The 15017-nt window shown below is 39.3% G+C and overlaps 1 protein-coding gene across 1 annotated transcript; it reads left to right on the top strand.

The window, feature by feature from the left end:
- The first annotated feature begins 4945 nt into the window (after window positions 1–4945).
- mixer.L (mix-like endodermal regulator L homeolog) lies at window positions 4946–9316 on the top strand. Its single transcript, XM_018261711.1, has 3 exons — window positions 4946–5306; window positions 5876–6126; window positions 6771–9316. The coding sequence occupies exons 1-3, from the start codon at window positions 4961–4963 to the stop codon at window positions 7482–7484; spliced, it is 1311 nt and encodes a 436-aa protein (XP_018117200.1). The 5' UTR covers window positions 4946–4960; the 3' UTR covers window positions 7485–9316.
- The last annotated feature ends 5701 nt before the right edge of the window (window positions 9317–15017 follow it).

Here is a 15017-nt window from a genome sequence, read left to right as displayed (position 1 = left end):
AAACCCCAAATAATAAAAAATGCAAACCAATTGCGAATTGTCTCAGAATATCACTCTGCAACATGCTAAACATTAATTTAAATGTGAACAACCCCAGCTCAGTGATCTCCTAAATTCACATATGTCTGCCAGTTCAATGCATGTTAGTCTATGGGGGGGGATAAAAAGCACCCTAAACAGATGTGCCACTACCCTTAGTGCAACTAGCTTCAAACAATGCATTTTCCGCACATAAAAATGAATTCTGTGAACACAGAACTGTCCCTGAGTACAAAAACATTTTGTTGTGAAATTACTTTTGTCTGATACAATTAGGGGCTGATTTATCAACAAATGATAGAGGGTTTTTTTTTAACCTCAAATGACCATGAATGACTTCAAAACTTGAATAGTATCTTATTTAAAGGGGAACTATCACGGAAATGAAAATGTAATAGAAGCTTCATCACACTGTAATCAGAAACTTTCTAAATACAATCAATTTCTGAAATAATCAAGTTCGAATGATCCAATATATCTTAAATGGGGGCTCCTTTTGCCTAGAAGATGTATTAGAGCTCAGTCTACTAAAATCACCAGATATCATGTCTCTCTACATGCAGGATTTGTGCAAAAGGCAGTTATTTTATTAGATTTTGTTTGTACTGGAATCAGTTATTTGAGTGAGCTCTGCTAGGAAAGGACCCCCTACAAGATATAATGGATCATTCATTCATCATTGCAAAAATTCTGCATGTAGAGAGACGGGATGATTTAAATAGAGTGAGCTCTAATACATCTTATAGGCAAAAGGAGCCCCCCTATAAGATATATTGGATCATTCATCTGACACCCAACTGCTGCATGAAGACAGAATGAAGAGAAACAGAAGCAGAGAGAAGAAAAGTGAATATTAACTTGATTATTTCAGAAACAATGCAGAATATTTAATTGATTGTATTTATAAAGTTTCTTACTTTAGTATGAGGAAACGTATATTACATTTTCATTTTCGCGATAGTTCCCCTTTAAGAGAGAACTCGAACGTCTAAAACTTGAACGAATATCCCCGACCCGAAAACTCGAATCGGATTCGACTACACTCGAATCGAGTATTTTCTCCAATTAAAATTCGAATGTCAGGAAGGCTCTTAACATCTTCAAATGGGTCACTGGACCTCTCCCATTGACTTCTACATCAACTCGGCAGGTTTTAGGTGGCGAATTGTCGAATTCGAGTCGTTCCCAGGGTCCAGGTATGATAAATCTTGTATTCGAATTCGACTTTGGATTATTCCCAACTCGAATTTGTGGGTTTGGACCAATAATCAAACTCGACAATTTGAATTTACAATTTGAACCTTAATAAATCTGCCCCTTAATTTTGTTGTAGAATTAATTAACCTTTTTACTTTTCAGAACACCAATATACAATATAACGCTAAAATTTATAACTACATTATGTGACACACACACGTACATGTAAAGTACCTTCTACTCTGACGTTTTTTCACATTTATTTTCATTTCAACATACCGAAACTTTTCTTAAAACCTTGCTAAGAATACAGAAAAAAAGGATATTTTTTTTTCAGTTTCGGTTTTTGGATCTTCATACCTTAAGGGGCCGATTCACTATGGGTCGAATATCAAGGGTTAATTAACCCTCGATATTCGACTAGGAATTAAAATCCTTCGACTTCGAATATCGAAGTCGAAGGATTTAGCGCGGATGGTTCGAACGATCGAAGGATAATTCCTTCGATCGAACGATTAAATCCTTCGAATCGAACGATTCGAAGAATTTAAATCCAACGATCGAAGGAATATCCTTCGATCAAAAAAAGTTAGCCAAGCCTATGGGGACCTTCCCCATAGGCTAACATTGACTTCGGTAGCTTTTAGATGGCGAACTAGGGGGTCGAAGTTTTTTTAAAAGAGACAGTACTTTGATTATCGAATGGTCGAATAGTCGAACGATTTTTAGTTCGAATCCTTCGATTCGAGGTCGAAGTAGCCCATTCGATGGTCGAAGTAGCCCAAAAAAAACTTCGAACCCTTCACTCGAAGTTAGTGATAAACTAAACTAAAAATCATTTAAACATGAAATAAATACAATAGGCCGGTTTTGCCTCCAATAAGGATTAATTATATCTTAGTTTGGGATCAAGTACACGGTACTGTTTTATTATTACAGAGAAAAAGGTAATCATTTTTAAAAATTTTAATTATTCGATTTAAATGGAGTCTATTGGATCATTCTGAGCTTTCTGGATAACAGATCCCATACCGGTACAAGTGACTAGTATCACGCCTTTATTAGTTAAAAAACACTAGAATGATGATTTTGATGATCATTTTTTCTGACGACAGAATTCATGATGTAATGGCAAAATTCCAGGGGAACAAAAGACCCCCCCATAAAGTAACGGTGATCCCATCTTCCAATGCCCGGACCACTTACTAAGAGGGGCATCAGTAATTCAAAGTTTGAGCCTGGGCTGACTGAGGCAATGTGCTGGGACTCCATCGTTTGAAACTGCCCCTAAGGGTGCCATTGATGGACGCTGATAGGACTGGCCATGTGGGGCCACCGTACTCTTTGTATATTTCAGAAGTCGTATTCCTGGTTTCTCTCTGTCTGTATGGGGGCAGATGAGACACAGTAATTGGGATCATGTACAAGACAAGTTCATTGTGACGTCTCAGTCCCCGGAGATTTCACACTTACCTGTGAGTTTACCTGTCACTGTCTGACACCTCAGTCCTTGCCAGACAGATCAGACAATGGCCAGACATTATTCCCTTTACATCTCAATGTCTAGTACAAAGTTCTGTTGGGACAGCACATTTGTCAGTTAATATATAATAAATAAAAACATGTTGTTCTCTTCCCAAGGAACCCAACAGGCTGCTCCTGAGACGTGTAGTTACTGCCTAGTCCCGGCACAGCCAGCATTACTCCATATTGTAGGAACACTTCCTATTAGAAGACCTTGTTTCCGGCCAGTGGATAAGTCCAACCAACCATAGCTGTTCTCAGTAATATAACTAATGCTCTCAGAGGCAGCTGAGTGACAATTCTAAAAATAAAAAAATAAAAAAAAACACCTTGTTACCCACAATTCCATTGGCATGACATATTATATACATTTTGGAAGCTCAACTGCCTGAACTTCTAGGAACATTTTACTAGAAGGTCCTACTGGAAGTTGGGTTGATGCCTCCCCCTGTGCAAGCGACTCCTAAGCCCCCTTAGTGAGTCTGACCATCAATATAGTCTTTAATGGTCCGATTAGTAAATATGAACAGATTTGGGGGAATGTTATATATCTGGGCTGCTGGGGCCCTGCACCAATACATCACCCACCAAATCCTTGTACTAAGGGCTTTCCTTAGTGGAGTCAATGGGGTCATATGCTTTGTGTGGGGTTTCTTTATTTAGGAGACTTCACCCCAGTCTCTGTCACTCACTAAATAACAGTTGCACAGGCCTCATGTCAGAAAAGAAGAAACATTATTGGCCTGTCTGTAGAACTGATGCTCTTTGGGGCCCAAGTGTTACAGACAGACATGTTCAGCCTTTCTCTGTATAGAAGATATTCCATTGTGTGCAACATGATAGCAGGGAAATTCTTAATGCAATTATAACAATGATTGAGAGAGAGATAAGGGCAAGTTGGGACATAATCCCCAGACTCCCCTAGATTGGCCCTGGAAGCAGAGATCAATTGAAATAATAATAATAATAATAATAATAAAATGCACCCAGTGACATCCCTAGGAGACTCCAGTGCTGCCATATCTCCCCAGCTCTAAGCACAGTACCAGTTCTAGCTGACATTATTAGAAGGGTGGATCACAACACAAGTTATGTTAGTATGTTCAAGAATGGCTAATTCTCAGTAAAAGTTTAATTGGCCTTCATTTTTTCTTTTTTATTGTTGTTGCATTATTTGCCTTCCTCTTCCGACTCTTTCCATCTTATTAAATGGGGGTCACTGACCCCCATATAAAAACATCAGCTCTGTAAGTTTCCAAATGTATTGTTATTCCTACTTTTTATTACTTCTATTCATCTTCCAGTCTGTTGTTCAAATCAGTGCATGGTTGCTAGGGTAATTTGTACTCTAGCAACCAGACCACCAGTAGTGCAATCAGTCCACGCACACGAAAAGCTCAATTTCACTAATGTAGCCAATTAGTTCTCTTTGTGCATCGTCGAGCAATATTGCAGCACCCACCCTTATGTATAAATATATTTAGATTGTAAGCTTTTTGGGGGGTGGGTAGGGTCCTCTCTTCCTCTAATATTGCTTATTGTCTGTTTTTGTATCTATTCTTGTATGTTTAATGTATACATCCATTTATTGTATAGTGCAGCAGAATATATTGGTGATTTATAAATATGTGTATTTAATAATAATAATAATCATAATAATAACAATAATAATAACATCAGCATCATCATCATCAACAACAATAATAATAATAATATTATAAAGAGAGAACAGGAATATTCTGTGCCCACAATTAACCGTTACCTCTTATCATACCCGCCCAAAGGCAGCTTCAACCCATCTGCATTCATTCTAATACACAGCTGATATATGTCTGAATGTTTGTGGGATGCTGGGAGTTGAGGTTCAATAATATGCCATGTGGCCGATGCTGGGGTCCCAGAGGAAATGTCCTTACTAGGATCCCCCATAAGCAGTCATGAGTCTACCTTCTGTATTTACATGTATTTAAAATGAAATATACTTTTCTCTATGGTCTGTCCCATCTTATGGGTGAGCGCAGCAGTCCCGTGTCTTCTCTACAGAAGGATCCAGGGCCTGTGGGGGTCACTTGGCATTGACACTAAATGGCGTGTGCCTCATTGTTTGGGACCCTAATCCCCTGATATAAAATGTGTATTGAGGAGAATTGTCTGCCCCTCTCAGCAGGGTATAACAACTCATCTGATACCATCTACAACAATGGGGTCTACTTGGCAAGTTGGTTCCATCCATGCGTTTCTAGACATGTTCACACCTAATTGGCTAAAGGATTCAGTGTCCCCCAGTGGTATAAGTAGGGACTCAGGTCTCATTCAGTCATTCAACCAACTGAGCAGCACTGGTCACTTTGGGAGCCACAAGATTTGGGAGTTCAGGCAGCAGCTAGCCCCTAGGATGGACACGTTCAGCCAACAACTGGAGGACTTCTACCCATCTTGCTTCTCTGCCAGGTCCAGCCCAGTGGGCTTCACTGATCCACCAGCCCAGCACTTAACCATGAGCCTTGGTGCCATTCAGAAGGATTTCCAAGAGTCCAGCTTGAAGGGTAAGTCACTAACTTTCTATTCTGCTGCTGCCCCAAGAACAAGTATTAATTTAAAGGGTAACAATGAAACATTAAGAAACTTTCCTTTATGCTCATATTCCATATTTTTTTTAAAAAAAGTTTTAAAGCTGCTTTAAAATATAATTGCCAATTGCAGTATTTGGCTGTTTATATTCCCTGCACTCCTTGTTCTGACTCTTGAAACAATTAACTGACTTCTGCTACGGAGTCAGAATCAGACAATAGAAAGGGCCACAATTTTTTTTAATTGGATGGGCCATGTATTATATTTATTTATTAATTGTAGTTTTTTTAATTCATTTTTTTCCTCTTCTGCCTCTGTGTACTTTCTGGTTACTAGGGTCACTGACCCAAGCATCCACAAAGTTAGTTAATTAATTGGCCAGAGGCTGGATATTTGCTGTTATTGTTTGTATCACTTATCTGTCTGTACATGCCATCTCCCAGATTTCTTGCAGTCATTTTTAACTCCTAATTGCTTGTTAGGGGATTATCTATGTGCCTACTCTGCAATATGTAACATAACTATATTTATCATCTCTTTGTAGCAAACGTCCAGCCAGTCAGTGATCCTCAAACACTAGGGACCCAGAAGTCCACCCCTCCTACAAAACAAGAAATGGTCTCCCCGGTATCTTCAGTTGATGTGACATTGGGATCACAACGCCGCAAGAGAACATTTTACAGCCAGAACAAGCTGGATGTTCTAGAACAGTTCTTCCAGACCAACATGTATCCAGACATTCACCACCGGGAAGAACTGGCTAAACGGATTTACATCCCAGAGTCCAGAGTTCAGGTAGGTACTCCATAAAAAGGAAAATAGTTGCCAGCTGCCAATTTAGGCACTACCAAAAATTAATAAAGTCGCAATGAAGCAAAACAATTATTGAATGAAAGGGGGTTACTCACAGTTTACCCTAGTCCATAGGTGAAAATCCATAGAAAATAGTTGTGAGTCCCTTCAAAAATCAGTCGGTATAGTAAAATGTACAAATGTTTATTAAGACATAATAAAATAGCAGCCTGACGCGGTTCATGCCTGTTGGGGCCCTTACACATAGGCTGAGCCTATAACTATTTTTTTGTTTTTTTTTGTCTGCTTAGGTCTGAACTTTATCATTTCTTTTGGCTTTGAATAAGGGAGTAGGGATACAAGGATTTTTGCCAGCTGAACATTTTTTGTTCTTTATCACATTGGGGCATGGATATATATTTATTTATTTGTTATTGAGCTAAATTCAATGACAGGGGACAGTATATTCCTGCTCACCGTCCCCTTGCAAGGTGGAGTGCAGCTAAAGCATTTGCTTCAATTTCTTGATGGACAGACTTTCTACCTTACAAATCTATTCATTCTGTTAAATGAGAGCACAGGCAGCACAGATACTATGATAGACAATAAACCTTTTGTTTTGTTTCATATTTGTTTTGCCATTGCAGGTCTGGTTCCAGAACAGAAGAGCAAAGGAGCGCCGCGATAAAGCCAAATTAAACCCCTCGCCAGCAGTAGGCGTGTGCTACCCCAGTCTTCGACAACCCAATAAAGAAATGTACCCCTCCAACAACCCAACACCAAATGTGCCTGTTTCCCAGCAACACATGGTTTTCCAAAAACCACAGGGTCAACTGTTCATGAATTCCCAGCAGAATCCGTTCCAGCCAACTCAGGAATCTCAGCTTTGTTCAGAATCCACCTACGCTGTTTCCCAGCAGAGGATCCTGATGCAGCAGGCTGCACGGAGCAGCTACCATGGAATTTCAGCATCTTATAAACCTACAGACACTCAGCAGCACTTCTACTCATACATGAGCCCAATGGGAGGCACCCAGGAGAAAGTCATGGATCTAAGCAAGAAGCACAGTCAGATGCCCTTCCATCCCAGTCTTCTAATGGACTTCAACAACTTCCCTCCCAACAAGACCATCACTCCAGATATGAATGTTAGAATCCCACCAATTCCTGTCTCTGCACCGTCAAACAACCACAGTCGGATGAATGTCTTTAATACCAAAGAGGCCGGCCCATTGGTGTCCTTGCCAGAGGATGTCTATGAGGAATTCTCTCCGGTCTCTGATTCTGGTGTTAGTGATGGATCTACCATGTCTTTGACAGACTTTAAAGATAATGATGGATCTGTGCTTGACAACCTGTAAGATAAAGCAAGAGTAGTCATCTCTAAACCTCACGCTAGGTGTCTCTACCTCTTACCCAAAGAGACTGATGGACTTACTAATAAGCCAAGCCTAGTTTCTACCAATATCTCCGATACAAAAAAGAGCAGCCGAAATGTATTAACATTTTTTAACTTCGGATGAATAGGCTGTATTTGATTGTTCGATTCGAATTCAGATCATATTCGATCGAATTCGATTCGAAGGGTTTTCTAAAAAAAACTTTGATTTTTCAAAGTCAAATGACTCCAAATTAAAGAGACAGTACATGATAAATTTCGTATTTTCACATTTTCACATTTTCTTTGAATTTTAAAATTACATTTTTCAATTTGACCCTTGATAAATCTGCCCCATAGTGTTAAATGTGTGTTCAACTAAGATATAAACCCCCTCAGCTGTGCCCACAAATATCAAACAATTTTACTGGGCCCAGTAGTGTAACAACTAGTGCTTACTGGGTGCTACAATAAAATGTATACAGCCCATCTATTAAGCTCAGCTTCAGTGCAACTGTACAAATCCCTAACTGCCCTGCGGTCACAAACCCAGCCTGGCCTCTATCACTGCTTGTTGTTTATTATAAAAGCTGTTTTCTGTAGTGTAAATTTTAGATTTTTTACATTATTGTACAATATTTTGTTTATGTTTCTTTTTTACTGAGCTTTCTGGTGACCTTTCGGCATTACTAATGCAATTAAGGATGGCTTTTCACACAATTTATGGTCACAAAGTGAATTTTGATGTCACAAAAAAAATTTGGAGCAAAGAAATGAATTGAAAATGAATCAATGTGTGCTTAGAAATCTTTTTAATGAAACATTGTTTTTGTCTTCTCAGATTCCATTGTCTGCATAAAATATATTTTGTGATTGTAAAATTGTTTTTCTATATACGGTATCGGACCCATTCTACAGAATGCTCGGGGGTTTTCCAGATAATGGATCTTTCCGTAATCTGGATCTTCATACCTTAAGTCTACTAGAAAATCATGTAAACATTAAATAAACCCAATAGGCTGGTTTTGCTTCCAATAAGGATTAATTATATCTCTGTTGGGATCAAGTACAAGCTACTGTTTTATTATTAAAGAGAAAAAGGAAATCATGGATTATTTGATTATAATGGAGTCTATGGGTGACAGCTTTTCCGTAATAATTTTCTGGATAATGGGTTTCCGGATAACGGATCCCATACCTGTACTAAATTGACTTATTTCTGACAAAATTCAATTTCTAACTTTAGAACAAAAAAGTTATATACCTCTTTCTATTCTGTTCTATTTATTATAAATGATATGCACAGCTAGATCCTCCCTAATGATATTTGTATTGTTAGATATCAAGGGACCACAAAGCTCTCACTTTGCTTATTGTTTATATTAAAAAAAATGCAGAACTATTTGTAGTGGTGTACGTTTTGGATTTTTTTTACTTTTTTAGTGCATGTAAATGAACTAATTTCCTTCTTTGTTTTGTATCACAAAATGATCTCAAAAGACCTAGGAAACATGTATATTTTCATTAATAAAACACAATATATTTTGTGAACTGAAAATTAATTTCCCAGGTCAAATAAACCCAAATATTTTTTTCAAATACAAAAATATTTTGTTTGCCCAGAATTCGTTTGTGCCCACAAAATGATTGTTAAATGCACTAAATTGATTTTTCTGCGCACTGAATTCATTTTCTCCTGACCAAATTCGCTTTCTAGCTTCTGGCATATTGTTGTGTTCATCTGATTCGGTTTCCATTGTGACAAAATTCTGTTTATGATGATCTTATAAACTCACAAACGTAACTTTGACAATACATACTTTTTTGTCTTAATATATTTTGTTTTGTAAAAAATGTCCTAAATATATTTCTATGTTGCTATATAAATTAAAAGGGCAAATAACAAAAAAAAACAACTATTAAAGGGGCAGTATACCCGGTTGTTCTATATGAGTGCAGTGAACAGAACTTGTGCTGAACATACTTTTTGCATAGTGTTTTAATCATAAAAAAAAAATCTATGGTTATTTGTTGAACTAAACGGGGCAGACAGGGAAACTGAAGTTTCTCCATGTTTAGCCCTTGAAAAGGAGATCATTCAATTACAACCCCCTCCCACTACCTTTTGTTGTAGCTGTTCTAAGCATAAGTAAGGCTAGTGAAACACCAAGCTAATTTTCGACCTGCACAAAAATACAGGCTAAAAAATTAGCCTTCAGTCTTCTTCTTTGCCTGGTTCCTGGTACCACTGCATCAGGCTGGGTGAAGACACACACTACAGATGTTGGCACCAAAATGCGTGAATATATATCCACATTACCAGTATTTGCCCTGGCATGATTAGCCCTACAACTCCCAGCCACAGTGGTTTATTATTAATGGGTAGGGAAATGACGTTTATGATACCATTATGCTGACCTGCTGCTTGCCTCAATCTCTATAATGGGGTGATTGCCATTGAAACATATAGACACAAGTAGTATGGCAGCTTCACTTGAGTGGGTCAGGCTACAGCAGTCAGACAATACTTAGATGAGAACCACCCTGTGGGGACCACTTCCTTTATATAAAGAGAGGGTAGCAGAGTTTCCTCTGTTTGGGGGTTCTTTTCCTGTCCCTAGGGTTTAGCAGAGTCAATAGGGCTCATTTCCTGTTTCTAGGAGCCAAAACATTTTCCTTTGTAGGGATCACTTCCTGTATCCAGGACAAAGCAGAGCTTCCTTTTCCTGTTCTGCTCCTGTCATGCACTAAGGGGCAAATTTATAAAAGTCTCCAAAACAAACACCCAAACCATTGACACCCAGGCAACCACTACTCTCCTCCAATCCTTTGATCTGGTGCTCCATAGAGTGTCAAGCCAATTGGAGAGACCGCACACCTCACAGAACCCAAGCAGCGTGTCCTGGTGCCTGATACTTGACAAAGGGGCGTGCCCCGAAACGTTGCACTGCATTAATAATATTGCAAGGGCTTGCCCTGCTAACTGAATTCCTGTGTGCCGGTGATTCTTCTACGCTCCATAGAGTGTACAAGAACAGAACCAGCACACAGATCCAGATGCGACGTAATTTATTGGACCTTACTAAGAGTCATTTACTTGTACAAGTGTAGTGTGCAAAGTGCAATTTATGATGTGATTTATCATGCTATTTTTACAGAGAATACATAATTCCAGCATAATTATATATACAAAAGGAAGTTGCACTGGAGGCAATTGTATTTGTTGCAAAAAATGCACAAACCTGCACGTGCGCTTTGATGCAAATCAGCTCCAATTGGGCTGAACATTTTCTAAGACATTTCCTCAGACATCTGCACCTATTGCTTTAGCTGCCAGTGTAAGTTGCATATTCAGGGGCGTAACTATAGAGGAAGCAGACCCTGCGGCTGCAGGGGGGCTCAGGAGGTATAGGGGCCCCACGAGGCCCTAATTCATATACAATTTCAATAAATATTGGAGAAACAAGTCAACCTCTAAACATTTTGGGGGCCTGAAAAATAATTTGCTGTGGGGCCCATTAATATCTAGTTACGCCACTGTGCATATTATTAATGTTGGCCATAGTGGAACCCTGGCGCTACCAAAGTCTTAGAGGTGGCTCCAAGATTCTCCCTGGCACACGTATTGATTCATCTGAACAGACGGGTGCAATGGCTAGTGATGGGCAGCTTTACCCACAGACGGTATGGGTTGGGCCAACAATTGCCCCAGGTTTTTAAACATTTTTGCCAACCTGGTGGTATATCCCACCTTCTCCAGTCATATCTCTAATATAACTTGTGGGAGTGGGTATGAAATTAAGGATGAACTGCTGTGTCTGGGAACACAAGGGCGCAAAACAGGTAGGTTTAGGCAATTGTAGGTCAGGAGACAGCAAGGAGCAGCTCTGTACCTTTAAAGGGTGGTTCACCTTTAAGCTACATTTCACTATGTTATAGAATGGCTAATTCCAAGCAACTTTGCAATTGGCCTTCATTTTAAATTACTTGCCTTCTTCTGACTCTTTCCAGCTTTCAAATGGGGGTCACTGACCCCATCTAAAAACAAATGCTCTGTAAGGCTACACATGTATTGTTATTGATATTTTTACTGCTCATCTTTCTATTCAGGCCTCTCCTATTCATATTCCAGTCTCTTATTCAATGCAAAAGATTCAACAAGTCAGCACACACTCCTCCACTTTGCAGGTGCACGCTCCAACAGTGGCCACAATCCACTCAGCTCAGCAAAAATCTCGACAGTGGACAGCACCCTTTTCATAGATAAAAAGCCTTTATTGTTGCATGGCTACGACCAACGATACAGTAACGTTTCGAGCCACATCCTGGCTCTTTGTCAAACTAACTGATACATTAATCAGACTTCCTTTTAAGGCACTCCACACAGCGCCCTCTGGTGTGGTAAGATAAATACATATTATGGTCAATTAAAAACAACACACACAAAGTTTCCAATATTATACAATGTAACGATATTAATGTGAATGATATATTCTGTTGCCACTGGCACTTATCTGTCCGTATACTCCGACTTGTTCACTTTTTTTGTGTGTGCATACATCTGTAAAATATAAATATTAAAACTGCAATTAAAAAATACTAGTATATTGTCTGCAAATCGTATTCTTTGTTCAGGCCTTTAGGGGTTAAAGTTTCTAGGCGTAGGATCCAATATGCTTCCCTTTTTAGGAGCTTTTTCGCTCTATCGCCACCTCGTCTGGGGCGGGGTATGGATTCCACTACCTGAAACCGCAGTTGTTGTACCCCATGGCCCATCTCCACAAAATGTCCCGCTACCGCTTGCTCAATCTTTTTGGTTTTAATGGCCGATTTATGCTCCCTTATTCTCTCCCTCACTTGGCGAGTGGTTTGTCCCACATACATAAGCCCACATGGGCACTTTATCACATAAACTACATATGTAGACAAACACGTGTGATACCCTTTGATGTTAATGGGGGTTCCCTTCCGAGGATGATAGACAGTCGGACCCCTCAAACAATTAGTGCAGCAATTGCAATTCAAGCATGGAAACGTTCCATTTTTTCTTGGTTTTAAGGTCGACTGTCCATCATCCCCACTTCCTAGGTCAGATTTTACCAACATTGAGCCAATTGTGCGTCCTTTTTTGTAGGACATTACTGGGGGAGACTTAAACGCTGGTACATTTGAAAGGCCATCTTTCAAAAGGTTCCAATGTTTCCGTAAAATGTTAGCTATTTGGGGACTTATTGTAGTAAAAGTGGAGACAAATGGAATACGATCTAACTGTTTCTGGGGGCCACCCAATAAGACTCGATCTCTATCCAACTGTTCTACTTCTGAACGTTGTTGTTTCAGTAATTCCATAGGGTATCCCCTTGTCCTAAATTTCTCCTGCATTTCATTTAACCTGTGCCCCAATACCTCAGGTTCACTGACTATTCGTTTAACACGTGTGAATTGTGATTTTGGTAAAGCTCTCTTCACCTGGACTGGATGTGCTGAATCATAATGGAGTAGTGTGTTCCTATCCGTTGGCTTAGTATATAGGTCTGTTAATAATATATCACCAGACCTATACACCCGGGTATCCAAAAAAGAGATCTCGGTTGTATGAACATGTGAGGTAAATTTGATATATTGTGAGACTGAATTGACCTGTTGGACAAAACTGTCCAAGGTCCAACGTGGCCCCACCCATATGGCGAACACGTCATCGATATAACGATACCACCGTAAACAATGTTCACGGTATTCTGTATTAATATAGATAAATTTGTGCTCAAACCCATTCATGTATATGTTCGCATATGAGGGGGCCACATTAGACCCCATGGCCGTCCCCCTTACTTGTACATAAAATTTGTTCTGGAAGAGAAAATAATTATTATGCAAAACCAACTCCAAACAATTCAAAACAAATTCTTTTTGTGAGCCATCCAAGGCGTCATCATTCTCCAATTCCATGCGGACAGCCTTGACACCCCCATCATGTGGGATGGAGGTGTAGAGGCTCTCTACGTCCAAGGTTACTAACAGAGCATCATCAGGGATGGGGCCTATCTCTTTTAGTTTTACCACAAAATCTCCCGTATCTTTGATGAAGGACCTATGTTGAGGAACATAAGGGTTAATGATTTTGTCTACAAACACAGAGAGCGGCGTTAGTACGGAATCCATACAAGACACTATTGGCCGGCCGGGGGGACATTGCAATCTTTTATGGATCTTCGGCAGAGTATAGAAAATCGGATGTACTGGATTTTCATTTTGTAAAAAGACAAATAATGCATTATCAATAATTTCCTTCCCGACCAATTCCAATATTTTCTTTTGGATAGAGGGTAGAGGACAAACCACTTGCCAAGTGAGGGAGAGAATAAGGGAGCATAAATCGGCCATTAAAACCAAAAAGATTGAGCAAGCGGTAGCGGGACATTTTGTGGAGATGGGCCATGGGGTACAACAACTGCGGTTTCAGGTAGTGGAATCCATACCCCGCCCCAGACGAGGTGGCGATAGAGCGAAAAAGCTCCTAAAAAGGGAAGCATATTGGATCCGACGCCTAGAAACTTTAACCCCTAAAGGCCTGAACAAAGAATACGATTTGCAGACAATATACTAGTATTTTTTAATTGCAGTTTTAATATTTATATTTTACAGATGTATGCACACACAAAAAAAGTGAACAAGTCGGAGTATACGGACAGATAAGTGCCATTGGCAACAGAATATATCATTCACAGTAATATCGTTACATTGTATAATATTGGAAACTTTGTGTGTGTTGTTTTTAATTGACCATAATATGTATTTATCTTACCACACCAGAGGGCGCTGTGTGGAGTGCCTTAAAAGGAAGTCTGATTAATGTATCAGTTAGTTTGACAAAGAGCCAGGATGTGGCTCGAAACGTTACTGTATCGTTGGTCGTAGCCATGCAACAATAAAGGCTTTTTATCTATGAAAAGGGTGCTGTCCACTGTCGAGATTTTTTCTTATTCAATGCAATGCATGGTTGCTAGGGTAATTTGCACCCTAGCAACCAGACTGCTGAAACTGCCAACTGGAGAACTGTTGAATAAAAAACGAAATGACTCAAATACCTCAAATAATAACAAACGAAAACCAATTTCAAACTGTCTCAGAATATCACTCTCTATATCATACTAGGGGGCAGATTTACTAAGCTGGAGTGAAGGATTCGAATGAAAAAAAATCGAAATTCAAAGTATTTTTTTGGGTACTTCGACGATTGAATGGGTCAAATTCGATCGAATGTTTTGAACGATTCAAAGTAAAAATCGTTCGACTATTCGACCATTCGATAGTCGAAGTACTGTCTCTTTAAAAAATACTTTGACTTCATACTTCGCCACTTTAAACCTACCGAGGTGTAATGTTAACCTATGTTAACCTTCCCCAGCACTTTTCTAACATTTTTTTGATCGAATAAAAATCCTCTGAGTGATCACTTAAAATCGTTCGAATCATTCGATTCGAAGATTTTTATCGTTTTTTTACTTCAATCGTT

This window comes from Xenopus laevis, chromosome 5L (genome assembly GCF_017654675.1).
Source record: "Xenopus laevis strain J_2021 chromosome 5L, Xenopus_laevis_v10.1, whole genome shotgun sequence".
Classification (NCBI taxonomy): Eukaryota; Metazoa; Chordata; class Amphibia; order Anura; family Pipidae; genus Xenopus; species Xenopus laevis.
Note: the sequence above shows the minus strand (reverse complement) of the source record. Positions and strands in the feature narration are given on the sequence as shown.

Coding starts and splice junctions, on each gene's coding strand:
- mixer.L (XM_018261711.1), top strand. CDS start 4,961: ATGGGGTCTACTTGGCAAGTTGGTTCCATCCATGCGTTTCTAGACATG. Junction 5,307..5,875: donor CCAAGAGTCCAGCTTGAAGG/GTAAGTCACTAA, acceptor ATCTCTTTGTAG/CAAACGTCCAGCCAGTCAGT. Junction 6,127..6,770: donor TCCCAGAGTCCAGAGTTCAG/GTAGGTACTCCA, acceptor TTGCCATTGCAG/GTCTGGTTCCAGAACAGAAG.